The sequence below is a fragment of the Triplophysa rosa genome, linkage group LG17, assembly GCF_024868665.1.
Source record: "Triplophysa rosa linkage group LG17, Trosa_1v2, whole genome shotgun sequence".
Lineage (NCBI taxonomy): Eukaryota > Metazoa > Chordata > Actinopteri > Cypriniformes > Nemacheilidae > Triplophysa > Triplophysa rosa.
This window is the reverse complement of record NC_079906.1, coordinates 13,582,054-13,600,308: the sequence shown is the minus strand read 5'-3', so window position 1 is coordinate 13,600,308 and position 18,255 is coordinate 13,582,054. Positions and strand designations below refer to the sequence as shown.

At 36.4% G+C, this 18,255-nt stretch overlaps 2 protein-coding genes across 5 annotated transcripts; both read right to left on the bottom strand.

Annotated features, from left to right (window-relative positions):
- Positions 1–1,197: 1,197 nt before the first annotated feature.
- Positions 1,198–5,923, bottom strand: tspy (testis specific protein Y-linked). The gene is made up of 7 exons (XM_057357046.1): positions 4,319–5,923; positions 4,072–4,149; positions 3,859–3,970; positions 3,603–3,757; positions 3,452–3,528; positions 3,221–3,354; positions 1,198–3,119 (listed from the first exon to the last, which is right to left on the bottom strand). Exons 1-7 carry the CDS (start codon positions 5,180–5,182, stop codon positions 2,941–2,943), a joined length of 1,599 nt encoding a protein of 532 aa, XP_057213029.1. The 5' UTR covers positions 5,183–5,923; the 3' UTR covers positions 1,198–2,940.
- Positions 5,924–5,959: 36 nt separating this feature from the next.
- On the bottom strand, positions 5,960–18,033 carry foxp3a (forkhead box P3a). Of its 4 annotated transcripts, none has more exons than XM_057357049.1 (13): positions 13,537–18,033; positions 10,862–11,019; positions 10,607–10,681; positions 10,413–10,500; positions 10,105–10,267; positions 9,908–10,015; positions 9,725–9,812; positions 9,544–9,612; positions 7,553–7,706; positions 7,261–7,337; positions 7,080–7,181; positions 6,610–6,731; positions 5,960–6,398 (listed from the first exon to the last, which is right to left on the bottom strand). In XM_057357049.1, exons 2-13 carry the CDS (start codon positions 11,015–11,017, stop codon positions 6,323–6,325), a joined length of 1,278 nt encoding a protein of 425 aa, XP_057213032.1. In that variant the 5' UTR covers positions 11,018–11,019; positions 13,537–18,033; the 3' UTR covers positions 5,960–6,322. The 4 variants fall into 4 exon arrangements, with proteins under 4 accessions (XP_057213032.1, XP_057213030.1, XP_057213033.1 ...); XM_057357047.1 differs by having other exon boundaries at positions 14,348–18,033; XM_057357050.1 differs by having other exon boundaries at positions 15,776–18,033.
- Between the last annotated feature and the right edge of the window lie 222 nt (positions 18,034–18,255).

Here is an 18,255-nt window from a genome sequence, read left to right as displayed (position 1 = left end):
CCTCTGTTGAGGCCTGCCTAAAAATGCCTGCCTTGCGGCTGTTTGCAGAACTGTGGCGTCTCCATTCGACTCTAAGCTTCATTACACACTGACCTCTCTTACAGTGTGTCAAGATCTAAGCTACTGGTTAACATGCATTCAGAAGTAATGAGTGCAAAGTTCAGAATTCCATGACCTTATCGTTGACACATTTCCATATTTTATAGGAAAAAGGTTAGTATTAAAAAACAAGTTCTATTTCTATTTTTACACAAACTAAAAATCATGAGCATGACACAAAACGTACAGTATCGACCAGTATCTCATGCAGACACCGTTTTGATGCATTTCTTTGCATGTCCTTTACCAATGGAGGTCAAATGTTACATAATGCAGCTGCCAACCTGTATAAATCGTTGTATTTATCATAAATAAATGGAATGCAGCAGATCATGTGATCACATAGACATCTGAAATGGAGAGATAAGAGAATTTGACAGTGAACATCATACTGTGCTGCGCAGGGAGCGCTTATCTCGTTGTCTTTTGCAGACCTCCATAACAAACCTGGAGCTTGTGTTGTCAAGTCAAAACAAACCATGGACAAATTTTGTACAGGCACAATAGACATGTAGCCTACCAATGAAAGTATAGAGTAATAATTTGATACATTTTGTTGTCACGGATTTTCATTAAAGAGTAATAATAAAACATTACATTAAAACAAATATTTATTTTATGCTTTTCACGGAGTAGCAAACTTTCAAACACAGAAGAGGCTGAATGGAGGTCATTTTGTTTTTGCTATGCTGTCCCCTTGTGGATAGATATGAAAAGTAGACATTAGACTGCTTGCCAACTCGGGGAACCCGATATAAATACCTTTCATTGAAGAAAAAATAGGACTTATAGTTTCACCAGACATTAGTTTAAAAAAATGGTCAGACAAATTATTTTTATAATGCTGCTGCTGGGTTTGCAGATATCTAACCAATAAAAAGTTTTTAAGAGTGCTCGTCAACTTTGACAACAGTATTTAATAATTGTTGTAAATGTTTTTTTCCCTAAGCTTTCTGAAAAACAATTATTTCCTAAAAAACGAATTTGGGCATCCAAGGTTTTGGAAAGACAACGAAGATAAATTGATGTAATTCATTAACATGCCTGCACAAAAACCAAAGCACCTGCTAATTGCTTTGAGCATACTATGAGGAGACAAAAAGCTGCATACAATATTCAGAGTAAACAGCAACACAACAACTTTATTTGATGTTGAAAACAAAAAACAAATGCACAGATTAAAAATGTAGTTATCTATAAAATTTAGCACAAAATATAGCTTTTCCTTTTGATCTTGTAGGTCAAATCTACCTCAATAAGTCAATTACAAATTATAAACCCCTTTTACAGGGACAAGGACTATACACAAACCACTGGCCAAGGTAAAACCAAGTAAAATCCAGTAATTGCTATATGAGTTACAGCTTGTATATTTATTTAAATCAACCTTTTTAAAAACAAAGCTCCAAAAGCAATTTATTAAATGTCTTGCTTTAAAAACATTTCCTTAAATGTTTTTCATAAAAGAAAAACAGCCTATGACAGCCACGTTAAATGATCTTGAATGATTTGTGATAACTGATATGACCAAGATATTATTACAAATGAGTAAAAGAAGCGCTATAAGAAAACAAAACAAATGCAATGATGACAAAGGAACAAATGTGTACATATATTCATCATTTTAGACCTACCCAAGCATTAAACTGGACACAAAAAATCTAATTAATATTAAGTGCACACATCATGCAGTCGAACTAAAAAAACCATAGCCTTGTGTAGTCTGTCACATTTGCTCATTTACATCACAATACAATGAGAATTTTAAGAGTTCATGGTAACGTGCGCCTGTGTTGATCTGTGTGTAAATTCTTACAAATTACAAAAAGATAACATGACACTAAGCATCAACACAATGAACATTCATAATGTAGTTTGTAGTAAGACACGAGCAAAGGAGTATATAATTAATAAAAAAACTTAAATGAATTTTATAAAGGAAAATACTTAAGAGGAGCATAACAGTAAACATCCCTGAGAAGTCGAGATTTGGTTGAGAATGAAAGGGATAGTTCACCCAAAAATGAAAAACATTTACTCACCCTTATGTTATTTCATACCAATATAAATTACTTCGTTCCGATGAACACAGAGAAAGATATTTGGAAGAATATTACTTTTCAGTTCTGGGACATCATTGACTACCATAGTAGGAAGAATTAAATGGTAGTCAACGGTGCTCGAGAACTCTGTTTTCCTAAATTCTTAAAAATATCTCATTAATTCAACAGAACAAAAAAAATTTCCTACTATGGTAGTGGATGATGTCCCAGAACTGAAAATTGCTAACATTCTTCCAAATATCTTTCTCTGTGTTCATTGGAACAAAGAAATGTATACATGTTTGAAACAACCTGAGGGTGAGTAAATGATGACAGATTTTTCATTTTTGGATGAACTATCCCTTGAAGTGAATGAGAATGTTTTTTTTTTCCCTTATTACTTAAAACAATTACTAACTCTTAACTGCCATCAAATAACAAGTGGTGGTGGAGTTTAATACAAGTAATTTCAAAGCATGTTAGAATTGTTCACATAATTTTGTAAAATGAAAATGAAATAATTAGGGGACAAACAAGATGCTTCTTAGAGTGCACACATTTAACCGGTATATTCATTATCTTAGCTATAGTGTAAAATCTAAAAAAAACTTAAGTACCATCTACAAAAAAAAAAAAAACACACGCACATGGCTAAACCCTGATCACTAAGCGCTGTCAACCAGATATGAATTGAAATCTTAATTTACAGTCTTAATTTACTTTGAAACCAGTAAAATAGACCTTAGAAAACTCTAAGTATGCTTCTCTGCATAAAAAGAAACGGAGACACTTCTACTTTCTAACTCTCCTCCTCACCATCCCCTTCATCTACATCAATATCTTCCTCTTCCTGTCCTTGATCTCTGACCTCACATCCGCCAGAATCACGTGACTTGTCTACTTCCTCAATGTCCACTTCCTCTTCCTCTCTCTCCTCATAGGAGGATTCCCCCTCATCTCTGTCATTCTCTTCGGACCCTGTGAGAGAAACAAGAACTTGAATATGCAAAGATCAAGTCATGATTATCCAGCCAAACATGGTTTAGAAATTAAGTTTAAAGTTCTCAAGCTTGTCTTACCTCCAACTTGGTCATCATCATCCTCTTCTTCTTGCCCTTGGCTCTGGTTTTGATTATTTTGCTCCTGTTCTTCATCTGAATCGGAGATGATCACACACTCGTCTCCATTATTGCTGCCCTGAGGTTTAGGAGCGCTGTTGAGCAATAAGTAACATTTGGGAAAACCTACAAAACAAGACATTTTGGTACCGTTTTGAGATTCTGTACAGAAGCTACAGAACATTGGATTACCTGCCATTCTCTCGTGGCTCCCAGAGAGGAGTCAGATAATACCTCAAAGGGTTTCTGTAGAGGTCATCTTTCAGTAACTACATCCGCAAAAACACACGGTTAGTCTTTATTTTCTGCATTTGACCTCACCGGATTTACACCTGTGCTGTACCTGTGCTATGTCATCCCTTCCTGGGTTGCTGTGATCACTGAACCAGTGGAAGAAGCTCTGGTAGACTCCCTGTGACGTCCGATGTGGATCTCCACTTGCCACAAGATTCTGGCCAGTGTGCCACAAAATCGGGTTTGAGAAAGACACCGGAGACCCTAAGGAAAAAGCAAAAGCAATTCACAGCATAAAATAAAGACACGTTAATGCTTTTATGCAACTGATCAAGCAGAATGGGCACTGTGATCATTTAACCCACCTCCTATTCCTAGATGCAGTTCTTTCACTATCACTTTGTTCTGAAAGAATGGATTTCGCCGAAAATGGAAGCAAATCCGGTACCCAAGTTTGTTGTTCTTGAAAGTGTCAACCTGTTTTATTACAACAATAGAAATGAATCAGCTGCATGAAACTGACTGGAGAAGCAAGAAAAAGGATATTCACTGTACGTATATAGAGTCAAATGTTTTACTTCTAAATTAGTCATGTAGCTAAGAGCATCTTCATCGGTTTCATCGATGTGTGCTGACAGATGTGGATGATTCAAAAGCTGGGCTCTCAGTTAAGTCAACCACATGAAACCAAATGGAAGACAACAAACATCTGGACTCCACAAACTCAATTGCTTTTTATCAAGTCACATGTTTGTGACAACTTCACAATTGTCAGAATACACTGTTTAACCCATTTGGCATATCAGACATTGCGGTTAAGGATACAGCAGTGAGCCAGAAGCCCGGGATAGCCTGAGTGATGGCGCTGCGCTGGTCCAGGTGAGGGCGTCGGTGACGGCTCAGTTTCATCTCCAGGCGCTGATGCAGACGCGCGCTTTTCTTCTCCAGCGCGTCCAGGCGCATCTGCACCTGTGCGAGCAGCGCTACGGACTGTCGCACCTCCGGGGCCATCTTCACCGACACTATGGCACACTCGCCGTCTTCGTTATCGGAGACTATCGACGAACTAGCCGTGGATGAAGATCCGGGAATGGAGTCTTCGTCTTCCTCCTCCTCTTCATCATCTATAAAGGCTGTCTGTTCTGGATCATCTCTGTCCTCGTGCAGCAGGGACGAGGAGCTGTCCGCGGCGGCTGCCTCCGTCATCCTTCTACCACTTCCCTTGGAGCAACTAGGACGATTAGACTTATCCTTGGATTTCTCGCGACTCGCCTGTTTAGAGGAACAAGGCATTTCTTTACCGTCTTCATTTCCGCCGGTCAGACTGGCTAGCGCTTCGGCAGCGGCGATAGCTGCGGAGTCGGACTGCTGTTGGTACCCAGCCTCTCTATATCCAGCGTCCGTAACAGTAGGTGCGTCTGTTACAGTTCGTCCTGCGCGATTTTGCGCGTCTGCTTTATCGCGATGATCAGTGCTCTCCGTAGCAACTTTGGGAAGCTCTGTTTCATGTTCTGGCTCACCATTCTTAACTTTTCCGGGAGCAACATCTTCACGAGACTCGTTGCTTAGTTCTTCTTCACTCACTTTCGCTTGCTTGGCTAGCTCGGACTCGCACGCTGCACTAGGACTGGCGCTTCTTTTCCTCTGGTTAATCTGGGACGGCTTGCTGCTGTCCGAGTCTGCGCTCATATTACCGTTTTGGGTAGAACTACTTTAGACAAATCATTCAATCGTGTAGTAATGATGCGTACTGTAAGGGTCTCTCTCTCTCTCTTTCCCCAGCCCGGATCACATTACAGCACTGCCATATTCTTGTCTGCACAAATTTAAGCAGGCCTGGCTAGCTTCTTGTCGTTGAATTTTTTAGGTGCGCGCCGACTCCATCATATCAAACGACTGTACTTAAAAGCGGCATTCGTAATACTGTGGTGATTTTCCTTAGAAGCCACACGGCGCCTTTTTAAATAACGTCCAGTTCTGTTATATTTGTTTACAGTTTGCCCTTCCGTTCGCCATTTATCTGTAGCGTTACATACGAGCGAGAAAAACAATGCTGTCATTGGCCGAAATGCACCGCGCAAAACATCTTGACCAATCGTAGACGCGCAGTACTGCGCCTTGTGACGATCCACTTCATGAAGTATATCAACGCCGCGTTACACTTACGCAGTGTGAAATTTTCTTCCTGGCGCTGCTGCTTTCTTTTTTTTCCAAGGGCCAAAAGTCGACGTTCTGTATTGTATTAATTCATTCACTCTCTAGAAAATAGTCGGACAGTTTAGGATTGCATGTCAGTTTGCAGTTTTATTTGCATATGTATTTTAGAACAATTAGTAAAATAATGATACAGTTTGTGGATCTTAATATTAAATACAACTCTATTTGTACAGCAGTAATGAGTAAAAAGAATCAAAACTCGCAAAAAATAACTGTATTATACAATAATATTTTCTATAGTGAGCTAGTAAAATCCATAGATACTATAGTGTTTTTGAAATTTACTATAGTAATGTATATTAAGTATACTTTATTATTTATAAACATTTATCGTTCTTGTTATAAACACTACAGCATACTTTAGTAGTATTTTTTGTAGTAATAATACTATACTATAGTAGGCTATAATTATGATTAAATACTACAGTTTACTCTAAACAGCTGACTATTTTTAATGTGGGTAACATGCAATATGGTGTATAGGTTTCCATCTACATCAACTTACTGTATAACAGTCTTAACTGAGATAATTGCTCCTATAAGTTGCAGTTCTTCTAAAAGATAATATTGTTAGTGGTTGAGTATTGTTTGTGGTCTCTTAGCCAGAGTCCCTCACATCTGGTAAGATTTATCTTGTGGAGTCAGAGGGAACAGGTGAAAAGGTGTCATCCAGCCCATATCCTGGTCCCTGGAAAAAACGTAGCATGAAACAGTTTTGAATCTTTATTAGTTTATATTAGACCAAGCAGTCTCCCATCCCCAACATAAAGCCACTTTTTACATAAACCAGTTGCTCTTTTTGGGTCCTTGATAGGCCGGTTGATCAGGTTGTACTAGCTAGCTAATTTCCTTCAATATTCCAACTGACAGGAATGCAAAGTGAAGCAAAGATAAAGTACCTGTGTAACTTTTGTCCTTTCCTTCTAAGAAATTCCTCTTCATCCACTGTCCAAACAGAACCTTTCCTTCCTTCAACACGCACAAAGCACTTATGTAGACTCAGGTTATGCCGAACAGCATTCTACAGATAATAAAACATACCTTGCAATAAGCAGGGGAATTTCTTATTTAAATAAAAAAATAGATATGCTATAATAAGATGTATAGATATTTAAATGATATATATATATATATAGAGATATTTAAATTACATTTAGATGATTTGCATTTACTTTGCACTGACATAAAATCATTATTTTCATGACAAAGTCATCAATCTTCATTCTGTTAGTGACATGTATGTGAAAGTCGTCTGGTGTTGAAAGCAGTAGCTGTGGCTTTCAGGATTGGTTTTGTGGGCTCTGAGTTATGGAATGACAAATATAAAAATGCACAAATTTGAAGTGACAGTGCAAACACTATGTCATACCTTCCATGTGGCTGTGTTGTGACGGAAATAAAAGAACATGCGGGTGAACCAGTGATAGATTTCATTCAGAGTCAGTTGTTTCTCTGGAGTTTCTAGGATCGCCTGGGATACAACAAACACACATTTTATGTGACTCGCAGTAAATGATAATAGAATAGAGAGTGTGATTCAGAACACTTACCCATCTTATCATGGAGGCATAGGTGAACGGTGGCCGGATGTTTGTGTATTTATAATACTCAAAACTGGGGATAATTCCTATAAGCAGTTACAAAATAACATTATAATGTTAAATGTAAAATAAAAAAATTATAATAAATGCACACAAATATATAGTCAGTTCTAATCCAATTATTTATAATAAATTTGTATAGCACAATTTTAGCCAAGAAAATGCAGCATTCTGATTTGCTGGGATTTCTGTGCGTGTGTGTGTGTGTGTGTGGGGGGGGGGGGTGATGGTGCTGAATGACCTGGTATTACTTGTGAGGTAGAGATCTGCCAGTACCCCTGCGCTAATGCATCACTTGCCACCTGCTCAGTGTCATAGAGACCATTTGCATTTTGACACACAGCAGGTTGCAGGAGTCCAGAAATATGGCCCAGTTTGTCCGCACTGGTACTGACCTGAGATCAGAAAGAGATAATTACATTACACAGATGTTAGGAGCTACAGTAAAGCACACCTTTGTTCTTCCCTCAAAAAAAAAATCTTATGAGACAAACTTGTCATTTAGGGTTTGGATTTTTGACCCTCGTTTAAATTGACTAGGGATCATTGTTGATAACACCTTCTTAAAGGAAAAATTCTGTCTTCATTTAGGCTACTCACCCTTAAGTTGTTCCAAATCTGTATACATTTCTTTGTTTCTAATAAACACAGATAAAGATATTTGGAAAATGCTTGTAACCAAATAGTTCTTGGCCACCATTGACTACCATAGTAGGTAAAACTGTATTTCTTTGTTTTGTTAAGCACAAAAGAAGATGTTTTGACACGGCTAAAACGAATATTATAATTTGTTTTAGATGTAATGCAAGGTGTATATACGATTTAAGGTTAAAAAACGCTGTATTTTCCACATACCGTGCATGTTTGTATCGCCTCCTTTGCCCCGCCTCTCTGAAACGCACTGATTTTTTACAAAGCTCATCGCTCTGAAAAGCGAGGTGTGCTATGATTGGCCAGTTAACCAGTGCGTAGTGATTGGTCGAATACTGCAAGCGTGTGACATCAGGTTTCAAAGCAATTGTACTGACAGGTACGCCCACCTTACTTGCGTATACATTTGGGCGGTCTTAGTCAAATAATACCACGAACTGACGTAGATTTGTGGGGGTGTGGTTACACGAAGCGTTTTAGGCAGGTCTGGGTGAGCATTCGCTTTTAGATAGAATGCATCTTTTGTTCCGACACTTTCATTTTTGCAATTTTACGTGTGTAATACATGCATGGGCAACTTATAACACAACAAAGACACAGAAAAACACATATTTGCGCCATATGACCCCTTTAAAGAATGTAGGAAAGCGAACAGTTCTGGGGCACTTTTGACTACCATTATAATCTTGCCTGGTGGCCAAGAACTGTTTGGTTATACGCATTCTTCCAAATATCTTTCTGTGTTTATTAGAACAAAGAAATTTATACAGATTTGGAATAACTTAAATACTTCCGTATTATGACGCATTTCTGAGTGAAATGGAATATCGAATGAGAAAAATTGTGCGGCGTGGCTCTGCAATTTGATTGGATGTATAAAAACAGCCGCTGCATTTTGAAATGGAACTGGCAGAAGACTGACAGTTGAATAGGGAGGAGTTAACGGATGCTCCGCCCAAACCGTCTAACATACCTCATCTAAGATGGATAGTCATTACAGAATGGAAGTGCATTTTCAGATTTTACCTAAAGATTATAAGGGCACAAGGTTTTAAAAAGAGAATGACCCACATTAGTAAACCATTTACAATAAATGCTGCAATATTTCATGAAAAAATATTTCACTATGACTTTAGGGGTGAGTAAATTGAGACAGAATTTTTATTTTTTGGCAAACTGTTCCTTTAAACAGCAAGTATTAGCTTAATTTTTGTTATATAGTTACAGTTTTAATATTTAGTATATTTAGGGTTACTTTTGTTTAGAATAACAAATTGTAATAGTTTATGTCTCTAGTGAATCTAAAGGGTGTTTCTTTTCCACTTGACATAACATTCTTGCATTTGGTATAAAGTTTTTTCCAAAAAGACGCAGATAATTTTAAAATAATTTTAGCGCTTTATTAATTTGTGTGTTCCCTGAGAACAAACTAGCACAATGTAAATCAGAACTCTATTTTCCAGAAGGCATAGTAGTTGATGTGCAACAATGCCATCAAAACACATGCATACAATAGAAATCGCCTTGTACATGTTCACTGTTGTTCCATGTTGTATGTTTTTCCATATTATTCACGCTTACCTCAGAGGAAGATTTGGCTTGGAACAGGTGTAGATGCATCGCCTGAAGTTTCTGTCTCTCTGAAGTTAACTAACATTAACACACCAAATATCATAAAATCCCATTAACAGTCATCTTTGTTTTATCTAGGTATGCTTTATGTTTTTATTGTTTTTACCATAACTGTACTGCTGTTATGTACCTGATTCTCCATGTGTTGCACATTGTCTTTCTGCATCCTCAGCTGGGCTATGCTTCTGTCTCCAGGAACGTGCTCATTAGACAGATGTCTGGATCATTGAACAGAAAAGCATATACAGTAGATGTGCTTATTAATGGAGTTATTCTTTAAAAGCCATTGCGTCAATCCAATAATCTGTTTTACCTTAGGAAATGTGCATATTCTTTGAACACCTCCTTGCTCTTTGAGCAACCTGGCCATCGACATTGTCCTTTAACACAAAGCAAGTCCTCTTGAACAGAATATGCATTCCTAGTGAAAAATAGAGGACTTTATTCAGCATACCAGAGACCATTTGTACATATTGTTTGTTTGCTTGTTTATTTGCATTAGAATATCACCTTCCGGTATGTTCTGTGCTGCTTGGCTGAGGACTTGACCCGGAGGCTTTGCTTCTGCTTTCTGATTGGCCATTGTAAAATGGGGCAAAATCGGACCGCTCACTTTCAGGTTCTGTCTTACACACAGTATTCACAACCCAGTCGTGCACAGCAGAGTGAACATCTACATTTAAGGAGTATAACAAAAGGTATGTGTACCCAGCACATTTTATTGTGTTTTTGTAACACGGTTGTGTTCTAAAATCTGCTCAAATTAAAATGTTTAATTTTCTAAAGTAATTTGAAAGCAGTGTGAGTATGTAAAGTACCCTGTGGGAAAGGCTGGTTGCCTTTGCGTAGTACTGACGGTCTTAGCTGGGAATGAAGCTGCTGTTTGCTTGTGTTTTCGTTGGTGTTCTGAAACAGGAAACAGAAAGTCAAAGAGATACAGAAAAAAATCGCAGTTTTGTCACGTAACCCGATGCTATGCATTCTTAGATAAGCTTTTGTGGTTGTTACGTACCTGCTGTTGTGGGGTGGAATTTTGAATGACAAATGAGCCGTACCGTCTAAGATCATTCTCCAATGTAGCAGATGCCTTATATCACAAACATATCAAAAGCACATAGAATGTTTTAATAGTGTCACAAAGGTCATTTAAGCTCAACCAGTGTAAAATCGAGTGTAAACATTCTGGGGTTTAAACAAACATGTAAATTGTGCTAAACTTGATGTTTATGGATGGACTATTAATGTACATAAAAGGCTGGTTTTTAACCTTGGTAGCCATGGACTTGACTGAGCTCAGAGGTGAACTGCTGCCTTTGGATTTGATCTGTGAACTGAGAAAGGTGGGACAGTTTTCCTCTTGATATGGATGTTGTCTGCTCCTGTTATCTCCACCTCTGTGCTTACTGGCTCTATTTTGAAGCATTCCTTAAAATGAGATATATGAGAAATAAAATAAAAAACCTCAGACGGTATTATCACTCAGAGCATCTGGCTGGTTCCAGCGGTAACATTACATTTACATTTAGTCATTTAGCGGACGCTTTTATCCAAAGCGATTACTCATGATATTCTCATATGTGTAATATTAACACCATATCAATAATCATGGTTATTAATATGTAATTAGAATATGTAACCTCCAGAGAAGCATCTTACAAGTAGCCTATTTCAAATTAAAAATGATCATATCCATGTCATAAGATTAATCTCAGTTTTTCTGAGAGAAAATTGTTCCCTTTACCTTTCTTAATTTACATTTTCTATATCAAAAACAGTTTTGGCAAGAGTGATGTTTTTACTGAATTCAAATTGAATCTCTGTGGCATCCAACCATTTCTATTTGCCTCAAGTTTCCGTTTACCACCTCTGTATCAAACTTTGATATCATTTATGTTAAGAAATAAGAAATAAATGAAAAAACGTACTCTGCATTGATCCACTGGATGTTTAATTAAAAAAATGAAAGCTGAAACATTGAACGATTAAAATTGATACAATCTTTTAGAAGTTCTATTGTAACCGACTGATCTGTTACACTTGCTCTTTGTTTGCCACTCTGGTGGTGCTTGTCGTTCTGACTTCGAGCCAAAAAAGAGGTATAAGAATCCATCAAAACTCTTTTCTTAAATTAGTTTTTGGCTGACACAAAAAAAGAAGCTACAGCTAAATGTATAACACTTTCTGAAACAAAAAACAACTTTAATTAAGTGCCTTAAAACTTATAAAGAAAGTTAGCTTTCATCCTTGGAGCGTCAGTGTCATTGCGGTTTTCTGAACTTGTTAAGAAGTCGTGTTCAGAGTAAAGCGATGCAGAACATTTGTGTTGCTTATTTCTCTGTCAGGTGAAATGACATTTAAAATTAACCACTTCCAGTATGTGATAAATGTCAATATTTTTCACCTGGGGGGGTTTTCAAGTAAGCAACTTGCCATGATAAGGAGAAGATAAGACAGCGATAGGAAATTAGTAGAGAGCCTCGTTTTGTGGGTTCTGAATAGTATCAGATGTTTTCGTGTAATGCCTACACAAGCTTAAGAAAAAAAAAGTGTTTTCAGTATGTTTGTGTCCGCCAGTAACACAAAAGTAGTGTAAGCACACCATGTCATGTCATTTTTTACTCTATAATTTTATGGGCCCCATTGCAATTTTGCAATGTTTTATTTACACTGGCTGTGTGCAAAGGTGTATATATTTTCCAATAACTTCTCTGTGGGTTGAGACTTTGACCTAAAGATGATATTGGATTATTCAAGGCACTGAAACCCATTATTCATTTCTCTCTCTGAATACAGCATCCTCTCGGTTCCATTCACTTAACAGATATGAGTATAGTCTGGTCCAGCAGAAAGTTTCATTTCGCAATGACTCCAAAAAATAATTTTAGTTTCCGTGTTATGATTATTAGATCTGAGAAGTGAGCAAACAGAGGGCTGTTTGCATTGATATGAAACTAATTTTAACCGATAAAATACTTTCAATTCCCACCTAATAATCAGATACGGAATAGAAACAAACAAACAAACAGAAAGAATATTTTGGCCTATTTACTCTCCCACCAGGTTAGCTGTTTATAGAAACTGGAGATTTCATTTTGACTCACTTTTTCCAGCCTTTTGATTTTGCTTAACAGCCCACACTTTACAGTGGGTCTGTAATTCAAAAATTGCTTTTATTTGTTTGCACGAAACATGATATGAATCGACAGTGGAATATTTGGAGTACTGTACTGTAAATTCGAGAGACACAAATGACAACGCTTGGTAACCGGACACAGACACAGTTTTAGAAATATATTGTTGCAGTCATGGCTTAGCTCAATTTTGGATATCACAATCGTTTGGAGGGTTAGTGTCACTTTTTCTATGGCAATATGTAAAGAAACGTTGTAATTTGAAGCAGTTTTTGAATGTGTCTTTTGGAAATATAAGGGTATAGTGTTAACTGTTAATAATATATATATATTTGATATTATTAATATTCACAATATTAAATAACATAAGATTTTCTTAATTGTTGCTGCCACCATAGGACACTTTTACACATTTATGTGTCAGAGATAAGATAACCTACTTATTATATTTTCAGGTAGTACAGTAAGTGTCTGACAGACTTTCAATCTTCAAAAAAATAACCTGCATAAAATTGTAAGTTATTTGATTTAATGTTGATGATCTGTGTTACGCATTTGAAAAAAATGTCAAAGGTGATATTTGGTTATGCTATCGGAACTTATCTCTCGCTATCATAAAATGGCATTTTACATTCAAAACAAATTGATTTCATGGTTAAAATTCTCAATCCTGTCAACGTGTTTAATAATATTGTCAGCCAAGCTGGCATTTCCAAAACACTGCATCTGCTCCCATTTTCAACACATTTTCTCTCAACGTGCAAGTACATCAGACAGGTACAAATTCTATTTTTAGAGTTTTGCAACTTACCCTTTACACCTGTTGCCTGAGTGATCCTCTTGTGATATGGAACATTGATCACATAGCCAGTGGTTGACAACTAACACACGATGGAATTACTATTACGAGTGCAGGAGCTCTGTGTATAAGAAAAAGCCTTACAATACCTCCCACACCTTCCTTTTGTCTGTAACTCTTTTCCTTAGTCTTTAGGGTTTTTGTGCTAAATGATGTGCAAAAATTTGTGCTAAATTTTTCCTTCGTTTGTGGCGCCTCTCGACAGGAAAGAGAAACCGAACATCGAGTTTGCATCTGCAGTTCAGGAAAGCACTTTGTTGGGTTTCTTTACTATGCTGAGCTTATTGTTTGCAGTGTGGATGTGTTTCAAAGGGTTGCAGGTTTTGCATGATGTGGGGTTTTCAAAGGCTTTACATGTATTAAAATGGTGTTTCGATGTGTCAAAATGATGGTTTTTGATTATTTGAACCAATGAGGAGACAAGATAAGCTTACATGCGTTCATTTAAAATAATGAATGAACAATGTTGTTTTTAAAATCTACCTAGTTGTACTTTGAGTGGTAACATTACACCAGAATGTACGTAAATTTCCATAATCATACACGTGTTTTAAGCTTTTCATTTTCCAGATTAAATAATTGCAATTTCATAAATCCCTGCATACTTCTTGGCAAAAAGGCAAACAAAAAATCCTTGTTTACGGTTTTAGGCCAATAGGCATTATTTTTTGCAAATTATTTTTTCTCCCTCCTGCAATAATGGGCAAACATAAACTGATTGCCAAATGAATACAGCTTAAAGAAAAAGTCAAAAATAACTCACCTGCTGTGCAATTGTGTGAGATGTGAGTGAAAGCTGTTATTAAGGTGAGTACCTGGGTCAACCCTTTTATAATTTTTGTGTGACATTTAGTGGAAAACGGGCGGGAATAATTTCCCCCACGCTGTTGGCGTGTGTGAATGCACAAACATGTATGAATGCTTTTTTTCCTACCAGACAGAGTAGACGGTCTCCACATCATCTTTAGAAATTTTGTGGCATTTCTTTTTTCTACACCCAGTGTTTTTTTTATTTTCTACACTCAAGTGTTCATTTTCTGGTTAATATTTTATAGATTTCATAGGCTCTTTCATAATTAGGAGATTGAGTCCTATATGTGTACTGCTTGAGAAAGTCAAAGAATGCATCTTCTGACCCAAAAGCTATGTCCTACATACATCATTGGCCAAAAGCCTAATCTCATCTCCTAAAGCCCAGATGTTGCTTTACCATGAAGCATCTGCAAAATGCTTTTTCTACAGATTTGTCTTTTCTCCCTCATTTATTCAGATCATATGAAGAAGTCATAGTTCCTTATTTTATAAACTAAACCATTATGGATATTTCTTGTCATAGATTAAGTGCAAAACCCACTGTTTTAAATTAACTAAATAAGTGCATATATGGTATTTTCAACAAAAAAGTGCCGGAAGTCCGTTCCGGAACACCAAAAAAATGAGAAAATAACCTGTTACGTCTTCGGAAAGTCCGTGTTCAGGGTGTGACGTTAAATTTGGGTTCTGGGGGGAGACTGAAGTTATGTACACGTATAACATGTGTGTTGATTAGTTTAACACAGGAAAAAAACAACCTGTGGTTAAAAAGGTCATTGAGTTTTGAACAAATTGTTCTCAAGGTGCATCTTTGATAATGGTACCCCAAACTCACGTATGTAGACATGCATGCTTTTCCTGAGCACAGAAACAAACCATTCTCATCCCCAAAGGAAATGGGGCAGATAATTTAATGATGAACATGTTTTACTATTCATATCTTAACAATTAAATCAGTTATTTTAAAAAACAAATACAATTAAGGGCTGCAATTTAATACACAATAAGTAACAAATAAGGTTTTTTGTCTACTCATACATTTTAAAATACTATGTGTACAAAGCTGTAATAATTCAACCTTTTTTTCTTCAGAATTTTTGCTCATATCCTGGTATATTATTCGTTTTTCTTACATTTTGTTGTTGAAAAATTGTAAAACAACACATAGATTGTTACTGGCATTACATTTTATGGATATCCCCATAATATTGTTTCAAAATATTTACACTTACTTTTATAACAAAGAGAACGCTTTTGTTTCTTCTTAAACAAAGCGTTTGAATGTATGCTGTGTGCTTGAACATTGGCTTTATTATTTGTCTCTTTGTGGTTGATGATGTTGTTCGATAATGAACCGTATACTTAGGTCTATACTTACACTTTACGTTTTCTGACAGCAAAGAAAAATAATTAATGGTGAGGTTTTGACCGACTGATCACCTATAAAATAAGATGAAAAAGTTAAATTAGTTAAATATTTGAAAATGTAATTTAAAAAGCCACATTTAGCCATTTATCACACAAAGAACATGTTTTAGGGTGCCTGATGTTGTTAAAATATGTTTTTAAAACACTGTAGATATTAATGTCATGGCTCTGCTTCATTTAGTCATGTTTTTCTTGGTCCTGTAGCAGAGTCATGACAAAGCCTTTGGTTATGTGTGGAGAGAAACATATTATTGTCCTTTTGACAATAATATATGTTCTCTCCAGTGTCTAGTCATTGATCCCCCCTTTCGTTTCCTTGTTATCTTTCCCTGAGTGTTTTATTACCCACACCTGCCCTGCGTCATTATCCCTCATTTGTCTTCCCTTTAAATACCCTCTTGTTTCTTTGTCTTGTGTTTGTGGCCGTTGTATGTACTGTGCTATGTTCCTTGAGTTTCTGTGAGTTTTTGTGGTGTACCCTGTCGTGCTGTTTGTTAAGCTGTTGTGTCGTTGCTTTATAGTTAGTTTATTTTGGTCCTGTCTTTTGTTTTGCCCCCACGTGGGAAGTCTTTGTTTTATATATATATTCTTAGTTTTGTTTTTTCCCATCGAGGGTATTTGTTTTAAGTATTAAAATAAAGTCTTGTTTCATTAACCCCTTCACTGCCTGCCTGCATTTGGGTTCTTCACCACGCCAGTCGTGACAATTAAACTTTGTTTTTATTCAAGTTGATCTATTATTCTGCAACAGTACTTGGGAGGGTTGAGAAGAGTTACAATGGTCTGAGAAAAACCAGCCTCCATAAAGACTTATTGAAATATGAAAGACAGATGCAAGGTACTCATAATTTTGATAAAGGTTGCAGTTAATGTTAGACCGGGAAAATCACTCCAAAAGCTTTGTTGTAAAACACATTTTATCTGCCAATACACATTGTGTTATATCAACTGGGGAAAAAACGGTTACACAAAATGCCTACTTATAACCAGCAAGTCCTCAGTAGGACTCATGACGCTGTGTCTGACTTTTGAATTAAACAATGCAAGTTAAAATATGCATACAAGTGAGTACTAAAAACCTTTCAAATCTGTCTAAATTACATTTAACCATTTTTCAAAACATTTAATCTTTGTATTTGTTTATACAGTGTTAGCTTTTATGACGCACAACGTTTCTACTTCCAAACTTGTAATGTTTGATTTCCTAAATTCCTCAAAGTATGTTCTTTTGTGTTCAACAGAATTTTCATTTTTGTGTGGAGTATCCCTTAAAAAATTGAAAGTGCTGTGTCTAAAACCCTCAAGAGTTATTTGTGGTTAAACAATGTGTTATATTCCTAGATGTAAGCAAGACTGCTCCATCTTAGGGGTTGTTTTCAATTGATACATTTGAACAGTAATTCTCCTTAAAATAAAATGGCAACTTCTCTTTGTCAGCGTTTGGTTTTATGAAACAATATCAATTAACAATGCTGCTGGATTGTGTTGTGAGAAATGCATTTTAACCTACAAGGCTTGTGTTAATGATTGGAAATTAAAACCTAAAACTGTACAGTCGTGGCCAAAAGAATTGGCAGTGACATAAATGCTGTATTTTGCAAAAGTTTCTGCTTAAGCTGTTGTGGTGTTCATTCACATTGTTTAAAGATGATTATGCAGAGTGATCCGATGCATTTTAAATAATTAAACAACTCCCCAGATGTCAGTCCCATAGTCAATCCTCAAAAAGTAAGTGCACAAGCAGAAGACCAAAAATTGGTCAAAAATTCAGAGCACTATAAGGCAAGAAAGGTTCGCCATCAGTCAGGATTTGGCCCAGAAGCTAATATGCAGCATGCCAGAGCGAATTGCAGAGGTTATAAAAAACAAGGCCCTTTGGACTCTTTGCATATATTTTGTTTTTGCCAATAAACGCATTTAAAACGTAAAATATTCTAATTTAAAATATCCACTATACCACAGAAACATGTGGAAACATAATCTACAAATACAGAAGCAGCAAACTTTGCAAAACACAAAATTTATGTCACTGCCAATACTTTTGGCCACGACTGTACTATCAGAGACAGGTAGGCTTACTGTGGGACTTTTATTTTGCTTTAATATCTAATAATGATTGACAGGCCTCATCAACAGTTTTTAATGTGGAAATATCGTCGTCATACTCAAAAACTTTAAATATTGTTAATAATAACCCGCATACCTTTTTATGTATTAATTTAATTGTTTTTGTATAGTGTATATATATATATATATATCAGGCTATAGTTTTATTATCAGTATTTATAGTAACCTATTTTGTTATTTTTTATTAGGGTTATTTTCCTAAAAAACTGCAATAAGAACAACCAAACAAATCCGCGTGACTTTAAACCTTTAAAATAAAAGTGGGGGCGTGTGTTGTTTGGAGCGACCAACAAGAGATAAGGG

Bases quoted from the DNA above. Each gene is read 5' to 3' on its own strand.
- foxp3a (XM_057357047.1), bottom strand. From the start codon at position 14,546: ATGATGTGGAGACCGTCTACTCTGTCTGGTAGGAAAAAAAGCATTCAT. The intron at 7,182-7,260 runs GTAAGTGTTCTG...GTTGTATCCCAG, and splicing joins ATGCCTCCATGATAAGATGG to GCGATCCTAGAAACTCCAGA. The intron at 6,732-7,079 runs GTATGACATAGT...TATTATCTGTAG, and splicing joins ACAACACAGCCACATGGAAG to AATGCTGTTCGGCATAACCT.
- tspy (XM_057357046.1), bottom strand. From the start codon at position 5,182: ATGAGCGCAGACTCGGACAGCAGCAAGCCGTCCCAGATTAACCAGAGG. The intron at 4,150-4,318 runs GTATCCTTAACC...CTGAGAGCCCAG, and splicing joins CGGGCTTCTGGCTCACTGCT to CTTTTGAATCATCCACATCT. The intron at 3,529-3,602 runs GTACAGCACAGG...TTGCGGATGTAG, and splicing joins GAAGGGATGACATAGCACAG to TTACTGAAAGATGACCTCTA.